The sequence below is a fragment of the Podarcis liolepis genome, assembly GCF_965112155.1.
Source record: "Podarcis liolepis genome assembly, chromosome: 8".
Taxonomy (NCBI): domain Eukaryota; kingdom Metazoa; phylum Chordata; class Lepidosauria; order Squamata; family Lacertidae; genus Podarcis; species Podarcis liolepis.
In genome coordinates this window covers 78,781,622-78,797,239 of record NC_139560.1, presented here as the reverse complement: position 1 = coordinate 78,797,239, position 15,618 = coordinate 78,781,622, and the positions used below count along the sequence as shown (strand labels likewise).

Here is a 15,618-nt window from a genome sequence, read left to right as displayed (position 1 = left end):
TATGTGTTGCTATACTTCATATTGTTTTGTAAAGCCTGCAGTACACCACTTTGGTAGATAAAGGTAACTTTAAAGGACCTCAGTAAAACTAATTTATAGAAATCGAATGGCAATAGGGTTTGGTTTTGCTGTTATTATTATTGGTTGTGGTTTATTTCTCACAAGGGTATAATGTTGACTCTTTCTTTTCTTGCCGACATTTCAGGGAAAGAACCACCTAAGGACAGAACAATCATCCAAAAGCAACTTCGCAAGATCTCCCTGCCTCTTTACAGTATTCTTTCAGCACTCACGATCCTGGGAATGATAATGGCCAGTGCTTTTTTGTTCTTTAACATCAAAAACCGAAATCAGAAGTAAGCAGCTACATATTGCCCTGTTCCCTTCCCCCTCTCCATTGTCTCTCTTGTGAGTCCTTTTAATTAGGACAATTGTCATTAAGAGATCACGTGGTCGGTATTTACAAAGTTAATTGGAATGATCCATTCAAAGTTACTCACTACTTAAGACTGCAGTGTATTGCATTTCCAGGGGAGGCTGTCTAACTGAACTCAGCGGGACTTACTTTCAAGTAAACATGCAGTTAGTTGAGTGGAGTGGGTGTCTTTTTGATTTCAGAGGAAGAACTAAGCACATACTTAAATCTCTTCTTACCAGACTGATGTATCATAGAAGCGCTTACCTTTGTTTGGATCATGCCCAATTTTAATTTTTTTATTTTAAAAATTCTGCTTAATTGATGTTACTGTACAATATCTTTGTGTTGGAACGTTTTATTAAATCCTTTTATTCTGTTAGATCAAAATTAGTGTTTTCCACTGTGTATTATTAGCATAATCCCCAGTTAATTAAACCACTGTGTAACATAAGGAGTTCCTTTAGTGAAGGAGATCAAAGACATTTAACCATAATAATGCTCATCTAAACTTATTTATAAAGCAGCACAGAGATTTGCATATTTCTACAATTCTGCACATAAAGCTGCTTCAGTTATCTTGCCTAAGATGGTTCATTCTTAAGTTTCACCCAGACAGAGCCATTCAGGTGTGCTGAAATAGTGCACCCAGCACCTGCAAATCACTTAGGGGCTGTCCAACCCTTGATATTTTTCTTTTTTGATTTTATTTTGTGTTTGCATGCATCTTTCTATCCACCAACATCATTTTCTTTTTCCAAATTTGTTTCTCATGGGGCATAGATTTCAATCTCTGTGTATAAGCCTGAGTTCCCAGTCTATGAATGAACGTAAAGTCTTCTAAATGAATAATTGAAAACATACACAGTTTTTAGAAACAACTGGTTAATTTTGTTTACATGTGACTGTTTATTTGACATTTGGTGACTATGGGTTACACATATTCTCACGTTGCCGATATTGAGCTTTAATACAATGTATTTATGTTCATTTTTGTTCTCATTTATCTCCCTTTGTGGGGAGGGTATCTCCTCCGCCCTGATTCTGTTTTTGTCCTCCCAGCTTTCTTGTCCCAGACAGCTATGAAATAAACTACATAGAGTGTTACAGGACTGGATTTCATAGTGGTGGTCATTGTTGCTGCATCTGTTAGGATCTTTCTGCACTCGTGTAGGACCCTGGTAGAGACACATGCCTGACTGACTGGCATGTTCTCTCCCTCCTGGTCAATCGTTTGGGAGCTTCAAAAGCTTTCTTCCGTCCAAACATCACAGCAACTGACACCAATAGGCATTAGCACGCTTAGGATCTTGCAGAGTATTGGCGGTTTGCGTAACGGACTCAATAGCTCAGCATGTTGGCTAAACTACGTTTATTTACATATAATACACTCGGAGCATTCTGACTTAGCTCCTTCCTCTTTCTCATCAGACAGCAAAGAGAAAAAGAACAAAGAACAATAGTCCCACTTCACGGAACACAGTAACAAAAAACGTCCTGTCTCCGTCACTTCCCACTCTGTGGAATGAAAACATACACCGTCATGTGATAGACAACAATCTCATGACTGCAAACACGGAGCAAGAATCCTAACATCCTCTCCCAATTCATGAACCGTGTTGTAGTCATCATTGTAACTGAAACAAACATACAGATGTCATACACATAGTATACCCCTGCATCACCCGTTCCACCCTTGGAACTACCTGCAACTAGACTGGCCTTGGGCCTTACCATCTTGCACTTCTGACTAGTCTTGGCATCCTAGCTTTCCTGACTATCAAGAAGTTTCACACCTGGCTAGTGGCTCGACACAGGTCTTGGAACCCGAAGTCTTAGGTTGCTTTCTCATGACTGTCTTCCGGTCTTCTCTCCACAGGTTGATAAAGATGTCCAGTCCCTACATGAACAACCTCATAATTCTTGGAGGGATGCTCTCCTACGCATCAATATTCCTTTTTGGCCTTGATGGATCTTTTGTCTCCGAAAAGACGTTTGAGACGCTTTGTACCGTAAGTCAATCTGAAACGTTTTAACAGAGATGCTGTTGTTCATGCTTTACATGACACAAGGCATCCCACATACTATAGTCTGGTTTTGGTACTGTTAATCTGCACAAAATAGGCTTTTGGTCTTGGGAGGAAACGGGACTCTTTTTGGGCCAGTCAGCCACAACACTGAGAAATATGGAGCACTTGCATGAGTTTTCAGTGAATGTTTAAACTCACAGTCTTGAAGTTTAGGTGTAGTATTTAGGGAGGGAAGGATTCTGTGTCAAGAAGACGGTAATCAGATGTTTTCTCCAAGAAATGTTTCTGTGCAGCAATGATCTAAGTCAGGCATGTACAAAGTCTGTTTTTGGAGCCTAATTCGGCCCACGGGATGGTTTAATCTGGCCCCTGTGGCAGTTTATTTCCTGGGGTAATATCCTAAAAAAATCCTCAACAAGTTCAATCCTAAAAAAAGCTCAACAAATTTGGGGTAAAATCATATTAAAAAAGCTCAACTTCAATCTTTAAAAAAGGTCAACAACTTTGGTCGGCCCTCACGGCCCTTCACTTCATCAAATCTTGCCCTCTTTGAAAAAAGTTTGGACACCCCAGATCTAAGTAATCTCACATTCTGCTCAAGCTTTCTCATATTGAGGAAGGGAAGTTGGTTAAACATTTGATTGAGCAGATAGCTGATGTGACCCTGACAAGCTTGGCTTCAGACTTTCGTTTTCTGACCCCTTTCAACCCAGCCTAGTTTCAGGATGTGTGCGAATATAATGGGCCCAGAGGTATAAGAAGTTCAGGGTATGTCTTTATCTCCATGTCCTGTCTCCTAGTCCTGTCACTGGCTTGATATGGTAGATCAATGCATTTTGGTGAAAATCTGGAGTATGACTCCATTGTGTGACTAACGTATGTTGTTGGGTAAATCTGTCTTATTAAGATAAGCCACCATTAAGACCAAATATAATTGCTGCATTTTGAAATTTGAATACTTTACAGTAACCAGTGTCTAATTAAGGACAACTGGTCAATTCGATATTACTAATACATTGTACATCAACCTACAGTCAAAAGAGGAAATGGCTGACAGCTTGAAATTTCAGCCACAATACCTGCGTGAAGACCAACTTGAAAGCCGTGGACCAGCTTTTTAAGTTTCAAATAACTCTTTGCCAGAGTCTTAAGAAGTAATGACTCCTCTCCTTTTTATGAATCTAAAAGCCAGCTAAAAGCCAGTCTCTAGCACTAATCAGAACTCAGACAAACAGCAGAAGTAAAGAAAAATGTGATTTTAGCAAAGTTGAGGAATGTAGAATTTGCTAAATATAGAGCCATATCACCTAGTAGTTGTGGGGCATGGTTTCTTCCCACACCAAAATAATGTCTTGAAACTTTGCACTTTGTCTAAGTAAACTGAGAGTCCTTTTATGGTGGGGGTGACATTGCCTGAGGAATGCTTCCTAAGTTACTTATGGCGGGGGGGTCCTGGAAGATATTAGTATATCATAGGCCATACATAAACTAGGGACTTGAGTGATCAGGAACAAAGTGGAGGAGGGAAAATGAAGGGCATCATTTTAAAAAAATGGGAAATATGAGAAGAATGTCTAAATTGACAGAATATTCAGTCCATGGCTCCTCTGTTAGTATATATCAGCAAACTATGCTTGAATTTAATGTATACATGTGCCATAAGTATCTTTTTATACAATTTTTCAAACCAATTCGGTGGGGGGAAATACATTAAGTGCAAAGTTTAAAAGTTGGCACAGTTAAAGTGCCTATGAAATGCTAGCACCCAAATGCCAAAACAAAGCAATTAATGGCCTCAATGACCACAACCCTATACTCAGTGTGGCATGAAATTCCAAAAGGAACTGAGGACTCTACATATTTAAAAGAGGACACCTTCCTAACAATCAGGAGAATGTGGAAATATTAAGTATGCTTTATATTTGTGGGTAGGAGAGAGGAAATTAGATATCATATATTCATATAATATAATTTGTGGGCTTTAAATATGGCACACTGAAGTAATGGTTTTTATAACTTCTAGTTTGGGTGCATAATTAAATGGTAGCTGCTGAATATCCAATTTGCATTCTCTTGCTTTTGGGTAATGGTCATTAAATTTTTTTCTTAACTTTAATATTAGTTCTGTACTTGAAGGAGAAGTTGTGGTTTTTTTTGAGGGGGGAGAGGGTTGCTGTTGATTATACAGTGGTACCTCAGGTTAAGTACTTAATTCGTTCCGGAGGTCCGTTCTTAACCTGAAGCACTACTTTAGCTAATGGGGCCTCCTGCTGCTGCCCCGCCACCAGAGCACGATTTCTGTTCTCATCCTGAAGCAAAGCTCTTAACCCGAGGTACTATTTCTGGGTTAGCGGAGTCTGTAACCTGAAGCGTATGTAACCCGAGGTACCACTACATGAACGACACTTGATATATCTGCCTTTGCAAAGCAATGTCTATTGAGATATTTGGTCATATTATGACTCTCTCAGCTGAATACGGCCTGCATAGCTAGGATTATAATGGCAATCATTATAACAAGACGACTTGGTTTCTTTGTACAGCTCTTCCGCTGTTTGAACAGCACAGTACAAAACATTTAACATTCCGCAGAAGACATAGCCCAACCACTAAAATCTTATTTGGCTTTTGAGCATATCTTTGCAGTTATAAGTACTAGAAGCTTGTTCTTTTCTTTTCTCTTTTGAGTTGAAACTTGAGATCCCCAGGAAGCTCAATTCTGTGCTCTTTCTACAGTTCTGGAAAACAGCAGTATGCCCACAACAATGGTTATTTGTTTGTCTTTGTCCTCTACTGTATCATTCTTAGCCTCACATCCTTCATAAATAAGCATTCAGTGGTTATTGTTAATGTATTCTGTCTTGGATTATAAACTTTAAGGCTGCTGTTGGGTAATCAATTTAACTATGTACATTACAGCAGGCATGTGTTAAGGAGAAGAGTCTGCTCATCTTGTATGGTCATCCATTGAATTCCCAGTAAAACTCTTTTTGCTTCCTTGCCATCACTGGTGGCCTACCTTTGAGTTGATGGTTCTCACATTGTGCAAGCTTCCTTTGCACCAGTCAGGCAGAGCCTCATTGGGGGTGGAGGGAATGAAGTAGCTTTGTGAATTAAACAGGGTTTACTGCTGCAACAAGAACCAGAGATGGAATTGTAGTCGTACCCATCTTTTGTGTGTGTCTTCTGCCCTGCTGCTACTTCCCCTCAACTCAGGAGGCTCCTGTGTTCAAGGGATGATATACTGGGAAATTACAACATGTTTCCTTCTAAGCAACCCCAATGTTATCATGTGACGATCGGTGTTTTAATTTTGTCTTAAGGGTCTGATATAATTCAAGGAGAAAGAGTCAGATGTTCATTCAACCTGGCATGGCAATGACCAATCTAAAGCATCTATCCTCATGATGAAGAGAACTTTCTCTTCTAGTTGAAAAAGTAGCTGCTGCCATGGAGCCACCATGTGCTGCATACAGTGGTACCTCAGGTTAAGTACTTAATTCGTTCTGGAGGTCCGTACTTAACCTGAAACTGTTCTTAACCTGAAGCACCACTTTAGCTAATGGGGGCCTCCTGCTGCCGCCACGCCGCCAGAGCATGATTTCTGTTCTTATCCTGAAGCAAAGTTCTTAACCTGAAGCACTATTTCTGGGTTAGCGAAGTCTGTAACCTGAAGCGTATGTAACCTGAAGCGTATGTAACCCAAGGTACCACTGTATATGCCAGTTGAGTGCTCACTCAGGAGCAACTTATGCTTGAGGCAGGTAAGGAGACAACCAAATTTTCATGGCTTATTTAATCCTGTTGGATTTAGGAATGGTCTTTGAGTACATTTCTGAGCACAATTCAAAGTGTTGACCTTTAAAGCCCTAAACGGCCTCAGTCCAGTATACCTGAAGGAGCGCCTCCACCCCCATCATTCACTGAGGCCCAGCGCCGAGGGCCTTCTGGCTGTTCCCTCACTGCGAGAAGTGAGGTTACAGGGAACCAGGCAGAGGGCCTTCTCTGTAGTGGTGCCCACTCTGTGGAACGCCCTCCCATCAGATGTCAAGGAAAAAAACAACTACCTGACTTTTAGAAGACATCTGAAGGCAGCCCTGTTTAGGGAAGTTTTAATGTTTAAAGTTTTATTCTGTTTTTAATGTTCTGTTGAAAGCTGCCCAAAGTGGCTGGGGAAACCCAGCCAGATGGACAGGGTAGAAATCATCATCATCATCATCATCATTATGTGTACACAGTTTGACATTTTGCTGTGTTACTGCAAATGCTTACATCCTCACTATCACCAACTCACCAGTTTGTACAGTGGTGCCCCGCAAGATGAATGCCTCGCAAGACGGAAAACTCGCTAGACGAAAGAGTTTTCCGTTTTGGAGGTGCTTCACAAAACAAATTTCCTATGGGCTTGCTTCGCAAACTCTAGTTGCATCCAGTTAGTCATTCTTAACAACCAGATGTCCCAGATGGGGATGTACATATCTCACTCAATAAATTGTTTTCTTTCTTCCAATGATATTGTGATCATAACTTAGTATTATTATTAATAAGGAGCTCTGGTACGTGAGATGAAATTGATCTATTGAGGCTGCAGTCTACGTGCACTTACTTGGGAATAAGCCCCAATGAACATAGTAGGCGACTTACTTTTGCAGGGAAACACGTTGTGGGGTGGTTTTGCTGTTTGTAAGGTTAAATATTGTTTCTGCCACATGACTTCCTGGCTTCTTTTCTTTCCCCCCACCCTCTTTAGGCACCGACTGTGATGTTTGGAATTCACTTCCAGACACTTTACAATTATTTCAAGAACCAAGAAAGAAGCAGTGTTTTATAACCCCAATCCTTAATTTTAATACAGTATTGTATTTTGCAATTACAATAGCATAGGCCAAATTCAAAGAGGAAAGAAATGTTGGGACTGTAAACGCCTAAGTAAATCATGTAGAAATACATATTTCAGCCAGGTTTAAAATACGTGGGTGCATAATGTTGGCTTTGGTGAAGACACCCCTTTCTCATGATTGAAGAGTTTGTTTTTATTAACCCAGTTAAGAGTGTGCTTATGTCTGACTCTTACTGTTTAATTCTAATATTTGTCTGATGCCTAGTTTTTCTACTTGGAACAATAGAGTTGTCTGTGGTGATCTGCCTTGTGAAAAGTGGAATACAAAAACTGCAGCATAAATGCTAATGATGCAGCGGTTTTTTGTGTGTGTGTTTTTTAAACTGCATCATCAACATTGCCAGCTGAACACTCTGTCCCACATTCAAAATCTCTAGGACAAAAAAGGATACAATTTTTCATTGCTTTAGATTTTCGTCCTTCCTTTTTCTTCCCCTTCTCTCTCTCTCTCTCTCTCTCTCTCTCTCTCTCTCTCTCTCTCTCTCGTATAATTCTTCTTTACCACCATTTCATTTTATCTTTGTAAAGGCCTGCCATTTACAAATCTCTTTGAAATCAGTAGAAGTTGAGGGAGCGCTCGTATTCACCAAAAGCTGGTGCGAAGTAAGCCGGGTGTAAGTTAAGCCAGTGCACAGTTACACCAGATCCAAACCCCATTCAGCAGTGGGGCTACTACTCCTGGTCTGCCTAAGCCTGGAAGAGGGAAAAGAAGTATTTAAAATAATGTTAGGTTGTCAGGTCACATTACATAGTTGAAGGGGTGCCTAATCTCTGCTCTCTAGTCCTGCCCCACCATCCCTGGAATGCTCCCTGTTACAGCAAATGCTGGCTTAACTTTGACTGAGCTGAGCTTGGGTTAGATAACACTGGGTTGTATACATTTCCTACAAAAGACACACAAAACTTTTGATACCTGAGTATGCTAAAGCTATCCAATATTAAATCGTTGAGTTGGAGTTCCAGGTTGCTCATCCTGGTGGATCTTGCCATAAGACTTCTCCTAAGGGTTTACACTTCTGCTCTTTTCATTTTACTAGAACATGTTGTTGTTGTTTAGTCGTTTAGTCGTGTCCGACTCTTTATGACCCCATGGACCAGAGCACGCCAGGCACTCCTGTCTTCCACTGCCTCCCGCAGTTTGGTCAAACTCATGCTGGTAGCTTCGAGAACACTGTCCAACCATCTCGTCCTCTGTCGTCCCCTTCTCCTTGTGCCCTCCATCTTTCCCAACATCAGGGTCTTTTCCAGGGAGTCTTCTCTTCTCATGAGGTGGCCAAAGTATTGGAGTCTCAGCTTCAGGATCTGTCCTTCCAGTGAGCACTCAGGGCTGATTTCCTTAAGAATGGATAGGTTTGATCTTCTTGCAGTCCATGGGACTCTCAAGACTCTCCTCCAACACCATAATTCAAAAGCATCAATTCTTCGGCAATCAGCCTTCTTTATGGCCCAGCTCTCACTTCTGTACACTTCTGGGAAAACCATAGCTTTAACTATACGGACCTTTGTTGGCAAGGTGATGTCTCTGCTTTTTTTTTATTTTATTTTTTTTAGTAGAACATAGGAACACCCTATCCTTCCTCACTGGATTGCAACCCAACTCCTACATTAAAAGATACATTTATTTATTACATTTTTATGCTCCCTGCCATGAATATCAAAACGTGTCCATTATTTCCCTCTACGAGTTTGCAATTCTCGTTACACTTGGTTCATTGTTGTTGTTTTTCTGCAGTCGTGAAATTTTTTAACCTTGTTTGAAAGGAGAGCTGCCGTTTTTCCTGTTTGGGTACTGTGGGCTTGGTGCTTAAAACCCTAAACCTGATATAAAGGAGTTATTCTTTTTTCCCTTAGTCTAACCCTAATGTATAAAGTTTTGTTAATAAAGTCAGATATGGGGAGGAAAAAAACTGGAATTTTTTTATTCGTTTGTTTCAGGTCCGGACATGGATACTGACGGTGGGCTACACAACTGCATTTGGTGCAATGTTTGCAAAAACATGGAGAGTCCATGCAATATTCAAAAATGTAAAAATGAAGAAAAAGGTGAGTCTTTTTTTAAAAATAATAATCATATTTTCCTTCTCTCTTCTAGCCTTTTATCTGATGATAGAAACACTGTATTGAAAACCTAGTAGGTGCTTGCAGGATGTTTACATATTAAGAATTTCTATCATCTCAGACTAATAGCAAGACTGACAGCAAGATTCTGAGACCATACAGATCAAATATTTAATAGAGGGTGGAATATTTACAGAGAATATCTAAAAGAACGCTGTAAAAAGCTAAAATCTTTGGCAGGCCTGGATTGACCTCTGCATGAAATAAGAGAATTTTACAGAATTAACACAACTGAACAACCTAGGAGAGATAAAGTAAAGTGTGCAGCTAAACAATGTAACTTAGGAATCACAATGGGGGGATTGGAAGTCTTGATGGAATTCGTTATGTGTGAAATTAATAAGAAAAAGAATAAGAATAAGAATAATTTATTACTTATACCCTGCCCATCTGGCTGGGTTTCCCCAGCCACTCTGGGCAGCTTCCAACAAGAGATTATTTTGTTTGTTTCTTTTATTTATTTTTTGGTAATGAGTGTTGATTTTGGATTGCCTTTTGTTGATTGTGTTGTATTGTTTTGTTCTGTATTTGTTTTGTTTTGTTTTGTTTTGTTTTGTTTTGTTTTGTTTTTAAAACCAATAAAGCATTAGAAAAAGAATTTCTATCTCTGTGTTGCCTGTTTTCTTACAGGTAACTGTGCTATGAAAGTTCATGGATTAGAAACTGTCATGTTGAGTGGCACTTAGCTTGGGGTTATAAGTATGATTTGGGAATGTTTTGTGATGGTGCTTTGATACTGTTCATCCCCCTAGGTCCTAGTGGAATATTGTAGGAACATTTGTTGTTCTGCTGCAGGTGCCCAGTCCAATGATGCTCCATTGGGATCAACTTGATATTGGGAAATTGGGATCAACTTGATATTATCAATATTATTGGTTGAATTCTGATATTTTATCCATATGTGTTCTGCCTTTGGGTTGATATCAATAGTACGTTCTTAGATGGAGAAGCCAGTTGTGTTATGTGCCACTGTAGTCCAGAGGTAGTTGGTTTGGATGTGATGTGCAATTGTGATAGATTCTGAATTTTAAATAACTTGTTCTGCCAGTATGGGTATAATATATGACTGCTGCTGTGCAGTTTGGTCCTGGGCATGTTGCCATTGTCCTCATTTTATGTAATCTAGCTGTCAGTCTACTCTGGGGCAAATCCTGATCTATGGATTGCCAACAGCCTTTGTCTCCTTTCATTTCACTTGTTGGCACTGCTTTTGTTGTTATGCATGGCACTGAGAAGATTTGGCCCTTAGCCAAAAAAGGAGGCTGTCAGTGTCCTTGCCAGGTCACAGGTTGAGGGACTGTAAATTCCATCTCTGGTGGGTGCTGGTAATGCAATGTGTTGAATTGCTAGAAGCAGCCAAAATTGTGGAAATTATAGAGAAGTGAGCAAGCAGCATTTCCTGGCCTTCACGTAACATTCACCATATGCAAGTGGTTCACGTATGTCCAGGATTAAGTGTATATTGTGATGATGACATAGGATGTCCTACCGCAGCAGAGGCATTTTCTGTTTGTTATAATACATTTATTTCTTGTACATTCACATTGCACTGAGATTCCACATATCTAAAGGCTTTATCAGTCCAAGATCTACCAGGTGTTAAATGAAGAGTAGACTGCTAGTAAATTTGAATGCCTGATGTGTTACAAAAAGCTCAAGAAGCACAGCAAGGAGAAACAGTTTCTTGCTGTTGTGTCCTGACAATACATAGATTTGCTGGTTTAGACACAAGAAGGCAGACGTTCACTCAAGTTGGATTTTTTTGTGTGCAGTTCCTTGACTTTCTCAAGCAAGAACAAGTTTTGGAGTTTATGTGTGTAGTCTGCGGTTGTCCACCTGATCCCTACCGCCCACTAGTGGGCGTTTCAGAATTCTAGGTGGGCAGTAGGGGGTTCTATGGCACAACCTGAATCCTCCTTCCATCAAGCACTGGTGGGCGGTAAGGAAATTTTACCATCAAGAAAGATGCATTAATGGGCAGTAGGTATAAAAAGGTTGGCAACCCCTGGTGTAGATCATTCTCCTTATGAAGAAAGAGTACTGTAATGTAAAACTTTATGGTGTGATTGTGTGTGTATCAGCTTCCGAGGTTCCCCTTCTAAGCTTACTCTTTTAGTGTCTCACAGACAGAGCCAATCACCTCAAGTGGACAGCTAGGTGCCTACATCCTGCTTCTTTCCCCTGGAATTAAGAGGGGATGGGAGGCAAAGGGATATTCTCTTTAAATCCGCTATTCTACTTTCCCTCACCCTAGTCACCGAAGAACATGAGAAGGGCACTCTTGCAATTCAGTGAATCACAGGGCAAAACAATCACAGGGATGGGAACCTGTGGTTTTCCAGATGTTGTTGGACTTCAACCTCTTTATCCTTCCCGGCTGTTGACTATGCTGGCTGGAGCTGATGGGATATGAGAGTCTTATTACCATTTGGAGAGCCATAGGTTTGCCTTACCCGCTCTATTCCTGTCTTCCTTTAATTCTGAAGTTTTTAAAATGTGAAATTGTAATTGTAAGCTGCCCTAAGCCTTGGGAATGCATGGGATAGAACAGGGATGCCCTACTGGTCGATCACGATCTACTGGTCGACCGCGGGGTGGATCGATCGCCAAAAGAAGCTCAACAACTTTGGTCAATCCAGTGGGTAGACCAGTTTATTTATAGTGGGAGTAGATTGCTGTATCTTGAAAGTTGGATAGTGCCTGGGATAGAAGCATAAACAAAATTGGGATTCACCTGTTCTGTTGCAGGTATCCCCATCAAACCTTGACCTATCTTGAGGCCTTCAAGATTGCTTTTCATAGAAACTACAGTTGCTGTGTGATCCTGGGTGCAGGTGGCGTTGTGGTCTAAACCACTGAGCCTCTTGGGCTTGCTGATTGGAAGGTCAGCTGTTTGAATCTGCATAGCTCCTGTTGCTGTGTCCCAGCTTCTGCCAACCTAGCAGTTCAAAAGCACACCAGTGCAAATAGATAAATAGGTACCGCTGCAGTGGGAAGGTAAATGGTGTTTTCATGCGCTCTGGCTTCTGTCACAGTCCTCTGTGCACCAGTAGCGGTTTAGTCATGCTGGCCACATGACCCGGAAAGCTGTCTGTGGACAAACGCCAGCTCCCTTGGCCTGTAAAGCAAGATGAATGCCGCACCGCATAGTCGCCTTTGACTGGACTTAACCATCCAGGGGTCCTTTTCCTTTACCATTTTACCTGGGTGTACTCACTGCATATGGACTGGAGGATATAGTGGCTCTGTGCAATAAGACTCCAGGATCGGTTTGCAGGAACCAATCAATGGCATGAAACTAGGCATGGGGTCTGTAAGCAGCTGCCAGGACCTAGCAAAACAATTGGACTTTGTTCCAGACATCCAATGGATAGCCTGAAAGCTAATCAGATAAATTCACATTACTAGTGGATTGGAACTAACATGGTTCACTCATCTGTATTAATTTGACATTTGGCCTGTGCTGACTGTTGTACTCAGAGGTAACTGCCAGTGGTTTCAGTGGGACTGAATTTAAGATTGCAACCCCAAAAGATGTATTAGCACTATGAAGCCAATCACTTTTATTCTTAAGAATAATATTGGATTTTTCGTAGTTCTTTCTGATCTACTAAATAAATAAACAAACGGGGAAATGGGGTGTTTTGCAGAGGTAAAAATCTTCATGCTAAATAAAATGAGCACCACCAAGTGCACTATTAAGAGACCATCTGCTGAAAATGAACCAACATATGGCGATTTGCATTTCAATTTTTTCTAGCATTGTAGCTTACTTCAAAATAAGAAAAAAATAGAAACCTGCTTAAAATTATAATGAGGGAATTAGTAGTATATTAGCTGAATTTTCATAGCAAATCTGCCCTGTAGTGTATTGGGTTTGATATTATACAGCTTAGTTAGTGAAATTTGTATTTTAGTTAAAGGAGCAATGAGCAGGATAAAGTTTCTTTATTTTATGTCATAATCTGTTTATAGAGGTTGTCAACATGTGAACAAGAAGGATAAAATGGGTTGGAGCCAGATTGACGCTGGATCCACACCTACCAGGGAGTAAGTCCCATTGAAGAGAAGCAGAATTTGTTCGCCGTTGTAGCCCTGATTCATAAAAAGCAGCCCTTTGATCACCAATTTGCTGGCAAGAATGTAAGAGACTAATTAAGTAGGCTCTACTGCGGCAGTGCTAAGCAAAGGGTGAAACAGTGCCACAATGTAAGGGCGGCACACAGGTGGAAATTATTCCATGGGAAATTAAACAGAGATAAACAGCACACTTCTTAAGTGAAAATATTTCATTGGATACAGGTCCAGACTGTTAGCTGCATGTGGGTGGCGTTGAAACCAATAGGGCAAGTTAGTCATGACCTCATCCTATTTATTCCAATATGAACAAAGTACAACTAACTTAAACCAAATTCTAAACAGGCTTATTTAGGAGCATGACATTTTCTTCTTTGCTCCTTCAGCTAAAGTTCAGGTTCATTCTCTGAACCTCTCCTGCCTTGGTTACAGCAAGCTTCTTTTGTCTTCCCTTTGTTGCCTCACCTTAATATAAGAATGGGGAGCCAGTGGCCCTCCAGATGTTGTTGGATGCCAGCTCCCATCAGCTCCAACCAGCATAGCCAATGGTCAGGGATGATGGGAGCTGTAGTCCAGCAATATCTGGAGAGCCACCAGATGCAATAGGTTGATGAAGCTGGGCATTTGCTGGGGCCAGACACAGGCAAAGGATGCATCCTGCCACAATAAATCATTTCCTGCTTTGTGCATAGGACTTCAAGAAATGACTCTATGTCAGTCAGACCTTCCTGGCATATTGTACAAAGCAAGTCCTTGACCCTTGACAGTTGTTGGAGTGTCATAAAAGACTCTTAGGAGATGGGCTGAATCATGCCTCACATTGTATGAAGCACCAGCACAAGGGAGGGAGCATCTCTGCCCCCTCCCCAAGCCCTCTCAAAGGGCAGGAAAGCATTCCCTTATTTTGCTTCTGAAAAACTGACGTGCTGTTTCAATGTTTAGAAATGGGACTGGATAATGGCACTATATATTTTCTGCCTTTCACTTTTCGGATTCAAAAAGTTGAATTGAGTCCATAACTATACCTTCTGCTGGAAGCTGTAACGAATGTATTTCTGAGTTCCCTTAACTTGAACATGAAAAGCATTGGTGTGTGCATGTGTCTGTGAATGCAGAATATATATATATATATATATATATATATATATATATATATATATATATATATTTCTGAGTATTGTTGTCTGTTCCACTATCTTCATTCTGCATGATTTAGATGTTTGCGCTCTTCAGACAGCACTGGCAAGCAGGAAATGTAGCTTGCAAGATGACCTTTTCTTGTATTCCGGTATCACAAAGACCTTTTTCTGTGCATAATTAAAAAGCCTTGTTAGCACTGTTACATACCTTTTATTTATGGCACTTAAGAAAGGCGCCACAGGAATCTCAGACTTATATGGGAATGCCCTCCTATGCTCTCTGCTTTTTTCTCCCCAGATCATTAAGGACCAAAAGCTTCTGGTAATAGTTGGGGGAATGCTGCTGATAGATCTTTGCATCTTGATTTGCTGGCAAGTGGTTGATCCCTTGAGGAGGACGGTGGAAAATTACAACATGGAGGTATGTCATCACAACTTCTACCATTTTCACATTTGATGTTGCAATACAAGACAATGGATGAAAATATCTTGAAAGAGGTCAGGCATGGTTTTTTTGAGTGGACTGGGAAGGAAAAAAATAATAATTCATGACAGAAGAAAATTGCATCTGCACTCTAAATACAGTCCTGCATCTCTGCCATGCTTAAGAGGTTTTAGATGCAGTAATGTTGTAAACACAGGGGAGTTCTCTGCTAAGAGTCTATAAGAGACGGTGTTGCAATAAATAATAGATTTTCAGACTCCATTAGGAGAATTCATGGGGAACTAATGCAAGCTAGACATAAAATGAAGACTTAAAATAAAGTCATCTGCTTAAAAAAAATCCCTATATGAAGAACTAAGCTTCCATTGCTATTGTGGATCTTTGGGTATTGTAACTGCAATATCCATTATTTTACTTGGCCTAGTTCACTTATGTATAATGTCTGGTCCTCTAATGTCATCTCCTGCAAAAGGTCACCCTGGAAATATAAAGGT

At 40.5% G+C, this 15,618-nt stretch overlaps 1 protein-coding gene across 1 annotated transcript in view; it reads left to right on the top strand.

Annotated features, from left to right (window-relative positions):
- The window catches only part of GABBR2 (gamma-aminobutyric acid type B receptor subunit 2), a 288,773-nt gene that overhangs the window by 182,537 nt on the left and 90,618 nt on the right, over nt 1–15,618 (top strand). The window contains exons 10-13 of the mRNA XM_083519142.1: nt 206–356; nt 2,295–2,427; nt 9,281–9,388; nt 14,978–15,100. Of these exons, the coding sequence (XP_083375268.1) occupies nt 206–356; nt 2,295–2,427; nt 9,281–9,388; nt 14,978–15,100 (515 nt within the window). The remainder of the gene's footprint in view (nt 1–205; nt 357–2,294; nt 2,428–9,280; nt 9,389–14,977; nt 15,101–15,618) is intronic.